Source organism: Arachis stenosperma, chromosome 8 (genome assembly GCF_014773155.1).
Source record: "Arachis stenosperma cultivar V10309 chromosome 8, arast.V10309.gnm1.PFL2, whole genome shotgun sequence".
NCBI classification, from domain to species: domain Eukaryota; kingdom Viridiplantae; phylum Streptophyta; class Magnoliopsida; order Fabales; family Fabaceae; genus Arachis; species Arachis stenosperma.
Window position 1 is genome coordinate 40,366,229 of NC_080384.1, and position 10,725 is coordinate 40,376,953.

Below are 10,725 nucleotides of genomic sequence, written 5' to 3' on the forward strand. Positions count from 1 at the left end.
CGTATGAATATGGATGTTGATTCTAAAGAAGATGCAACTTTTTACCAAAATATATATTCGTAGGAGATGATACTATAGTTGATGAATCCGACACAATTGATGTTGTGGAAAGTAGCCATAAGTGGACTCAATGGCGTGAGGATCTAGCAATCGAAATGTAAAAAATATGGAGAGAAGAACATGGCGCGTTGAGTTTTTATCTTTACTAGTTTTGTTATGTATGCAATTATCCTAGACTATAAATTATTGTATTTGAATTCATTTGAATTTTTTTTTGTGCTATATGTATTTGCCAACTCGGATTCATAACTTGTATTCTAATTAAATATATAATTAGACAAGGATTTGGTTTAATTGTTTTAAAAGATGTTAAAATTCTATAATTTTATTGAAGTCGTTGAAGTATGTTAATATTATACTAGTAATTATTTTAATTGTACTGCAATTATAATCCTGATGTGGTACTTTTCTGTTGTAAATTTTTTAGAAGGTTTTAATTTGGTGTAAATAATAATCTGCTGTAAATTTACTGTCATTGGCATAGCAATTCTGATGTAATTCTAAAGATAATTCTACTATCATTAAACTCTAATTTTGATAATAATTATGCTGCTATGGGTTACTTTATTTTTTATTGTGCATAAATATTATCCAGCAGCAAATGACTTCCATACACTGCCAATAAACTAAACAAGAAATTGAACAATTTGTGGTGTTTATGGAGAAATTGGTCAATTATCATTTTCCCACATAATTTCATTCGTGAGGTAATTCAGAGCATTGTTGAATTGTATTCATTTATGGATTTAAAATCATGTAGACGTAAGTGCACCCACTTATATCGGGCTTGAGAAAGTATCACTGTCTTTTGATGATTATACCTTTTTTCATTCGAGATAAGAGAATTTTGACATAATAAAAATTTATTACTTGAGTCTTCCTAAATATTGATCAGTCTCGTGCTGATAATGTGTTGTAAAATAAATAAATAAGAAAGAGAAATAAATATAAAATAAAGATGTGTAAATAAAAGACTCTAATATTAATATTCACCAATATAATTAACACAATATAATAGAAATGATTCATATATTTATTTAATATATGTATTAATGTAAAGAGAAAAAGAGAAATATATAAAGAAAGAAAGATTATTGTTATTGCTGTCTATTTCTAATGTCTCAGTTTATATCCCTATTTATACATGTGCAAAATTTAACTTTTTCAAATGTTAAAAATCTTACACCGTTTGTTCTTTAATATTTCTCCCACTCAAAAATACTTGATAGAAGGAATAAACCATAGAATGAACATGCATATTGTAACAATTTCAACCATCTTTCATGCCCGTTCAATAACAACTAAATTTAAACCATCATAAATTCATAACAATAAAATGGATATACATTTTATAAGATATATAAATTAATTTAAATTTAATAATTATAAAATTAAAATATTTATATATAAATTGAACTTTAAATAAAATTACAAAAATATTTAATTCAAATTTGTTTATTTGATTTTATATTATTATTTTCATTTTTAATTTTTTAAGTAGTCACTTTTGCTTTTTTTTAATTATATTTAAATACTATAGTACAAATATTAAACTATATTTGAATATAATATTTCAATAGTTGAAATTAATATTTAATTTTTTAATTTGATTTTTTATAACTCAAAATAATATTATATATTTTTAATAATATTACAATTAAATGATATTAAAAAGTATAAATTATTAAAAAAATATATAAATAATATAACTAATGAATATAATTAGACTAAAAATAAAAAAATATAAAGGAGATATGATATATAGTTGAAATTAAACATTCATTTTTCTATTTTAGTTTTCATGACTCATAATAATACTTTTTATTTTCAACAATATTACAACTAATATTTTAAAAATATAAATTGTTGAAAGAAAAAAAAGATGATATATGAATGATATAACTAATGCATACAATTAGACTAAAAGTAAAAAAAAAAAAAAAACAAAAATAGTTGTAGAAGTCTAGTGTTTTAAGAATTTATCACCTAATAAGTTAATACACATATTTAGCAAACTAGAAAAAGAATTGTAGTCATCAACCAAATTCTTTAAATACTTGTGCAAAACATTAGTAAAAATGGAAAAAAAAAAAAGAATAAGCACGAGATTATATAAAAAGAGGAAATAAAAAAAAGTGTGAAGTAAATATAAAAAAAGTGAGTATGAAAGAAGAATATATTTTAATATTCAATTTATACTTATTAAAGAAAAATAACATTAACATTGAAACTAAATTGTATCAAATATAAAAATAAAAAATAGAGTAACCTAAAAAAATAAATGTCATAAAAATGAGAAGAAAAATGAAAAAAAAATCCTGAATTATAATCCTATATAATAAACATAAGAATGAGTGAGTATAAAAGAAGAGGATAAATTATGTTTATACCTATTAAAGAAAAAAATATTAACATTAAAGACATATAATATCCTATATAAAAATAAAAAGTAAAAGAATATAAAAATTATAGAATAACCTAAAGAAAAATAAATGTCATGAATGAAAAAGAAAATAAAAAAAATCTTAAGCTATAATAATAAAACACATGAAAAGTAGAAATAAAAGATTTTAAAGTAATTCAATTAAAAATAAAAAGATTAAAAAGTAATTCAATTAGATATGTAATAAGCAAATTGTGCCAATTAGCTACTTATGCCAACATAGCGTAATAATAGAAAGTTAGAAAACTAAAAATGCATTAAAAAATTACTTTTAACTCTGTTTTAATATATTATAAATAAATAGATAGATTTTAGGAGTAAATTACAATATCTGAGCTTGCATTCAACCAAATAAGTGAAATAACTTCCAAGTTCAACTTAGACAAAGGTTATATTTGCTTGATTACTGTAAAAATGTTTGGAATGAAAGAAAATCTGAACACAAGGCCAATGCAAATGCAAGTAATCCACACAGCCAGAGAATAGAATATTAGCATATTGTTGTTACATTATATATGTGCACATAATAGAAGTCATTGAACAAACAAGCCAAACATCAAAATAGTCAGTTTTTCAAGCAACATTGGTGAAATTATTGATAAACATTTGAAAAGGCTTTAAACCAATTTTCTCATCTATCAACCTGTGAGTTCCTCCATTAAGCCCTGTAGAAATGACAATAAAGAAAAATCAGTATGCATTTTGGAATTTGCCTTTTATTACTATCACTTTTAGGCTAGATGGCAACTTAACCCGTGAAATGAATTGTTCGGCATCAGTTCGCTTCAGAAAGTGGATCGAATGACGAGCAAAATTGGCAGTCTTATCGCTAAGCACAATGCCATCTCCAATGTCATCAAGGACCCTTACTTTGATGTAAGGATCTTTTGGCGGCACCATATCCTATCAAATGCAATTTCATCAATGACAATAAAGTAACTAGCAAGTTCAATCTGCACTCAACTAATCGCAAGACTACAAACAAATGATCAAAGACTTCAAATAACCCACTCTTGTAATTTTCTATGGAAAAAATTGATATGAATTCAGTCTGTTCATAGCAACATAACTTTTCAAGGTGCATCAAAGCAGGTATATACATGCCTATCCCTACTATTGTTAGAATATCCAGATTCACGAAGTGTTTCCCGCATGGATGTTTAGCATTGCATAGATGCATCAAAGTGAATCAAACTATCTAGATGATTAATATATACATTCCATACAATTGCTTGAAACCAGTAATAATGCAAGTATATAAGTCCAAGGTTTCCCTAACTTCTTTATAATTATAAAATTCTCTTAGTTATTATACGACAGACAAGTTATCAGTAGAATATCTTCAAAACACTCCATTATGCACATGTATAACTGAAATTTTGTGAATGGTTGTTTACAAACTTATGCAATTGTGCACATATGCTCATGTACAAGAGTCTAGAGAAGGGAGTTTACCACTGTCAGGTCTAACTCCATTTTTGACATGTATTTTTTCAATTCTCCAGAATACTTGTTGAAATACTCTTCCTCTGTGTGAGAAAGCTTCTCCTCAATCTCTTTAGGAAGCACACTGCCAATCTTCCACAACAAGCTTCTTATAATCTCAGCTCGGTTATTTCTGCATCGAGACAATTTCCAAGATCTCAGTACAAATCATAATAACAGTAATACATTTGCCATAAAGAGCAAGTTGTAGCAACGATACTTACACATAGGCCATTAGGCAGCGCTTATTGCGGACTAAAGAGAGATGGTGGATAAGGGCACCATAGTGGTCAGCATTTCTAGCTGTTTGGACATCCAAACCTTCTTCCTGCATTTTTCTGCTTAAGCAACACAAATCAAAACACATACACATAAACACATTCAAGGAAACACTATGAGATTAGGTATTGTGTATACCTTATCAAAGATTGAAGCTCAAGGTGATGCTGGCTGCATTCTGCAACTACTTGTTCAAAGAGGTCACTCTACAACATCATTGGAAAAAAGTTATCAAGCTAAACTGCTAGATGCTTAAATCAAACTTTCTCAAAAAGAGAAGTTACTAGTAACTACTAATCACAAAAATTTGCATGCATTACATTGTACTGTGTGAGCTGGCCTTTACCTACGCTTGCAAATTCTTTCACAAGCTCGCAAGCTTTTCTGCCGTACATGTTCAACTGAAATTGAGGAATTAGGGAAAATTCAAGGAAACAACAAACCAACTAAAATCGAATCTATACTGGGCCTAAACAGAAAAATGAAGATTATTAACAATAAGGCAGAAACATGTTACCAGAAAGTAGGGGTGATCATGGTTCAAATTGAAACTGCACTAAACCATTTTAAATGGTTTAAAAACTGAACCAAACTACTTTCTCTCATAGCAAACTGGTTTTAAACCAGTTTATAATGTAGTGCACTAGTTAAAACTAGTTCACAAAAATAAAACCACTTTTAATTTTAAAAACCAGTTTAAACTGGTTTGCTAAAACCGGTTTTTAGCATATAAAAAATTGTTTTTTACTTTTAACGGTTTAAATATAAATAGCCGCTGACGCCCCTGGCGGTTATATATTTGATAGTTTTTTTTTTGGTGACTTATATATATTTCATAGTTGATACATCATACATATATTTCAATCTCATTATGCATGCAACTAAGATATTTTTGTACGCTTTCATTTCTTAATAATGTCTTCATAAATTCAATAGACATTATTGATAATGAGAATATAGACAGTTAGACACAATAAAAGATTCGGCAGGCATGTGTATTAGCCATCATGGGATACACAGTTACACACAGAGCTGGCAGCTCACTACGACATATAAATATAATGTTATGTTCCCTGTACGCGTCTCCTGCAATTTAATTACCTTATTACAAGTAACAAATGCCCATTATTGTCTCTTACATTTGAAACAACCACTTCTTTGTCAAATTAATATCACGGACTATTTACCTCCATCACAACTCCTTGCTATTTTTTTTTTTTTTTTTTTTGTCTCACAACTTGGATGTGGCATTTTGCAAGCCATCTCAACTACCAATGAAAGTACCCCCCCCCCCCCCCAACAAACAAAAAAAACAAAAAACAAAAAACAGCACCTTTAATAATAATGAAAAGATCAATGTGTTTTCCGAACCCAAGAACTTATTCTAAAGAATAAAAACTAAAAAGAGAACTAAAGTGCTATTTAGGTATCTATATACCAATAACTTGGCAATTATAGAAGTCAATAAAAATACATAACTAATAAACTAAAGCATTATCTACTACTAAATTCCAAGACAAATAACTAATAAACTAAAGCATTGTCCTACGTTTTGTTCAGTGACCACATTCAAAACATGATATAGCAATAACCTAAATGAACAGAGCAAGGGCAGCAGAGCTAAACAATTACAAAGATTACTCATTTACAGCTACTGGGTAAGCAGATTATGTGGCCAGATAACATTTAGTGATACCTAAACTTCTACAATCAAGAGGCCACAATGTCCACACCTATCTTTCATGCAATGAATTCACAAAGCAAAGGTCCAATTTACAGTTGAATAAGCATTGGTAGTATAACATCCGTGTCATCAAAAAGCAATTTCTTTTATCTCAGGGAACAGATAAAGCTTTCCTTAAAAGAACCAAAAAAGAAAATTCAGTGGCCCATTGAGATCCTCAGACCAATAAAGATAGAGATGCTTGCACGACATGTCTACAAGCATAGTTGTCAATTTGTAAGTTAATGTCTACAAAATGTTCTGGCAATGTTTCAAAAATCTTACTTATATCAATGTTCTGGTAATCTTATCATCAAAACCCTTACCGGAGTTGTGGAGGGTCAATAATACGCAGCTCAACTATAACACTAAAATGGCAGAGCTTCAGCTCACAGAGAAAACCAAGCTTCCAAAAGCTACAAATTCCCCTCTTTTTACCTCAAACGAAAACCATCTCAGCCTACTCTTTCTCAAGTTTCACAACTTAATTTCATACCCCAACTTGGAAAACCCCATCATTTTCTGCCAAAGAAAACGATAAACGAGCCATGCCATCCTAAACATGCTTTCACAGAAATTAATTTGCAGGAAAAAAAATCAAAATGAAAATGTAAGAAGTTCTGAAACAAAAAGAGCTGTTAGTGTTACCTTTTTATTATTGCTGACAGAGAAAGAAACATGAATCTGAGGGGTGAAGAATGAAGATGGAAGAAAAAGAGAGAGGAAAATTGGAGTGAGATTTTGCCATTTTGGGTTCTGAGCAGCAAATAGTGGATTGAGAATGACATACCAGAGAAGAAGAAAGTGATAAATGATGTGCTCGATGGCGACGGCGACGACGACAGTTGTGAGTGGGAGGACAGAGGAGTGTGTGTTAGGGTTTCGCCATTTTTTCTAACACCCGTACCAGAAAGTAATTGCTTGTGATCAAAGGAGTGAAAGGACTAAGGAGCGCATATAATCAAATCGAAAATAAAAAAATTATTACAATATGATAAACAGGGCCAAAGAAATTCAGCTTAATAAACTCACAACGCACAAAATTAATTGCTCGTGATTTCAAAGCAGAGCAGAGAGGTATTGACACAGAGATAGGAGCGTGAATACACAACGACGACGTTTCTTTCTTATTCTACCAGTATAAGAATAAGAATAATAATTTCCCGCTAAGTTTAAGTCAAATTTCGCGGGTAAATAGTTTTTGCACCCATTGGAAGCTGTTTCAAATTTTCGTTTTCCAACTATGTCAAATCATTTTGATAAAAAAATATGTGAATGGGGAAGTATATCTTAATTCGTGAGCTTAATTGAAAGAGTATGGTTTTTTAATCTTTTTTAACTAAAATTTTTTGTATCTTTAATATGACTTAATCACAATTTTTTTATGAAAAAAAAAATATGGAAGTAACTTTGATATATTAGAGACTAAAATCTTAAAATTATTTATATTTGAGTGTGATACTCATTAAATCTTAAAACTCAAATAAAATAGTATTTTAATTTTATTTTCATTAGTTTCCAAATAAAAAATAATCATAACTTATTTAATTTAGTATTTATAACAATGAGATCACCATTATATAAATCATTTAATATAAAATTGAATAATTTGTGATTATAATTAATATATTGTATTGCCTATAAACAAATTAAAAAAATAATAATAATTTTTCAACAATCTTCTATTTAAACTATACATATATTTTTTTTTGAGGTAATCACATTTTATAAACTTTATCTGAATGTTATTTCCCTTATTACTTTAACAATATGGTCTGTCTCATATATTAGTTATGGAGTTATCATAATTTTTATCACATTATTGTCGGGACGAAATCACGATGATCACCATATTAATATATTCAACGACATAAATCAAATTTAGATAAAAAAATTCAGAAATTATATAAAAAAATGATCTCATGCATATCTATTTTTAACTTGTCCAACTTTAATAAACTTTATGAGATCTTATTGAACATTTTAGTGTGTTAAGAAACCATCTAAACTATTCTCAAACCTAAAAACTATACAAACCGCTAAATCTAACTTCTTAAAATTTACGGTGACTGTTGGCTTGTGAAGGCTCGAGATCGAACGCTGAAGGTTCTTGGCTCTGTTTCTTTCAAGCATCTAAGTTTTCTAGTCGCAAGAATCGATGGCAACCGGTCCTACCACTCCTCTGTCTCAGATCGATTTACAAACCCTAACAAATCAGATGCAACAAAATTCTAATCGTGCTAATTTAAGTCCAATTTTGGATCCAAAAAGCCACTACTACTTGCATCCAGGAGAGAGTCCAGGTACTCCCCTAATTGCATCGATTCTCAACTTGAATAACTATCATACCTGGGAGACATCAATGTCCAGAGCTTTAAGAGGTAAAAACAAGATAAAATTTGTTGATGGATCACTGCCTAAGCCACCTAGTGACGATCCGCTGTTTGAAGCCTGGGAGAGATGTAATATGTATGTGGTATCATGACTGAATCTTTCTTTGAGCCCAGCTATAGCACAGAGTGTAGTATGGATCAATGTCGCAACAAATTTACGGAAAGATTTAAAACATCGTTATTCCCAGGGAGACATTTTTCGCATTACTGAATTGGAAGAGGAAATGTTCGCTGCAAAACAAGGGGATCTGAGTATCACTGATTACTTCACCAAGATGAAGGGAATTTGAGAGGAATTGGATAACTTCAAACCGGTTCCATGATGTGAGAGTTGTCATGAAACATGTAAGTGCGGATTGGGAATAATGAGAGGCTATAGGCAAGATACTCGGATGGTACGATTCCTGAGAGGTTTAAATGATCAATTCACCGCTGTTAGGTCATAGCTAATGCTTATGACGCCACTACCAACCGTTGATAATCATAAAATTAGTACTACGAAACCCACTGTATCTAATAGGGAGTTACAACCTCACGTACCTAGGGAAGCCCCACCCATTGAGGTTAGAAGATCATCTAGGATTAGAAATCCTCCTTCATATTTGAAAGACTTCCAATGCCTAACTGCATCCTCATCTAACTCTTGCCTCCAATCATGTTTTAATCTCCAATCCTATTTCACAAATGTTGTCTCATGAGTCAGCATCCATTTTAGCTGATATGCATAAAGAACCTAAGACTTTTGAGGATGCCATTGTTGATCCGAATTGGACAAAGGCCATTAATGATGAGCTGGCTGCTTTGGAGAGAAATCACACTTGGACACTCACAACTTGCTGCCTCCTTGGTTTTCATCCGGTTACCTACAGTCTCGCCATGATTATAGCCTCTTCACCAAAGCGTCTTCTACTGGTTTTACTGCTATTTTGCTATTTTGGTTTACGTGGATGATCTTATATTAGTTGGGAGCCTGGGACTGATCTGCCTGAAATCCACTCTCACCGCACCATGATGAAAGAGCCGTGAGAATGGGGAATCAACTCTCATCATCTCTGTTGTATGAGTTTGAACGCTGAGAAGAAGAAGAATGAAAGATAAAAAAGGTGAAGACGATGGATGAGAAAAATAAAGGGAGGAGAGAGAGAGCGCGCTTAATTTACAATCCTATACCAAATACATATATATACTAGTTACCTATTCTACAGATAATAAGTGGCTAACTAACTTGACTAATTACAGTCAGTCACATACACAACTAATCAATACAATTAATCCTAAGTACCTTTTATCTTCTATCTAACTAATTGTAGCTAACTTAACAGTTTCTCAGTTATGTAATACTGATACATAGCATAGTTGAAAAACTTTATATAACCATCCAATTAGTTTTACATGATTTTGCATTTCACATGCAAAGCAAATTCGTTTTATTCCTAAGCTTTTTCTCTTTGCCACTCAATTTAACATTCTGCTTATGATAAGCTATACAATATAAAGTATAAACCAAAACCAAACACAGTGAACAGGGCTTGTGAGGCTAGCTGTTGCGGTTACAAGTAGAGGACTAGGGGTATTAGTGAACTGGCGCTTGGTGGTTGTTGTTGGAAAATTATTTAATTTCTTAATTTGTTTGTGAGTAATACATATATTAATTATAATTACAAATTAAGCTATTTCAAATTAAGTGACTTCTATAACAATAATTTCATTTATTGTTATAAATACTAAATTGGATAAGTTATAATTACTTTTAATTTAGAATTAAACAAGGATAAAATTAGATATTGTTGCCATGTTCAAATATAAATAGTGATTTTAAGGTTTTTGTCTCCAAGATATCAAATTTGCCTCTATAACTCTTTTTTCACCAGAAGAGTTGCAATTCACCCTCTTAGGAATAAAGAAAGCTTTGGTTGAAGAAGATCAAAGAACCAAACTCTTCTAATCAGCACCACACCGAAGAAGAAAAACTACTGCACAAAAATGAAGAATCACGAAGAAGTGAAGAACTATGATGCAGTAATGCACGGATGCGGTGTGTGGTGTGGCAGGCCCTAAATCTAATTTCCAATTTCTAGTTCAACCAGGTTAATCCAGATTCCAGAGGATCCAAACCTTGGTCTTAACCCGATTGGGTGATTTAGACATAAACTTTTTGAGTAAACTCTCTTATATTGTCACTACGTAAAAATTTAACTCACTTTAAATAGTATTAATTTACTTCGTTAAATTCATATCAAACTTATTGATTTTTATTTACTAAATATGTAAAATATTACCGCATGTGAGCAGTCAAGATAAGCTTGGAGAAAAGCATTCTTTCAAAGTTTCTTATCACCTTC

General features: G+C 30.5%; 1 protein-coding gene across 6 annotated transcripts; it reads right to left on the reverse strand.

The window, feature by feature from the left end:
* Positions 1-2,935: 2,935 nt before the first annotated feature.
* On the reverse strand, positions 2,936-7,113 carry LOC130945108 (uncharacterized). 6 transcript variants are annotated; one of them, XM_057873787.1, is made up of 9 exons: positions 7,023-7,113; positions 6,781-6,884; positions 6,639-6,674; positions 4,588-4,668; positions 4,406-4,473; positions 4,213-4,326; positions 3,959-4,121; positions 3,257-3,406; positions 2,936-3,168 (listed from the first exon to the last, which is right to left on the reverse strand). In XM_057873787.1, the coding sequence occupies exons 4-9, from the start codon at positions 4,660-4,662 to the stop codon at positions 3,142-3,144; spliced, it is 597 nt and encodes a 198-aa protein (XP_057729770.1). In that variant the 5' UTR covers positions 4,663-4,668; positions 6,639-6,674; positions 6,781-6,884; positions 7,023-7,113; the 3' UTR covers positions 2,936-3,141. The 6 variants fall into 6 exon arrangements, with proteins under 6 accessions (XP_057729770.1, XP_057729772.1, XP_057729771.1 ...); XM_057873789.1 differs by adding an exon at positions 6,317-6,512 and having other exon boundaries at positions 6,781-7,099; XM_057873788.1 differs by adding an exon at positions 6,317-6,546 and having other exon boundaries at positions 6,781-7,099.
* Between the last annotated feature and the right edge of the window lie 3,612 nt (positions 7,114-10,725).

Coding starts and splice junctions, on each gene's coding strand:
- LOC130945108 (XM_057873787.1), bottom strand. CDS start 4,662: ATGTACGGCAGAAAAGCTTGCGAGCTTGTGAAAGAATTTGCAAGCGTA. Junction 4,474..4,587: donor GCCAGCTCACACAGTACAAT/GTAATGCATGCA, acceptor ATGATGTTGTAG/AGTGACCTCTTTGAACAAGT. Junction 4,327..4,405: donor GAGCTTCAATCTTTGATAAG/GTATACACAATA, acceptor TTGCTTAAGCAG/AAAAATGCAGGAAGAAGGTT.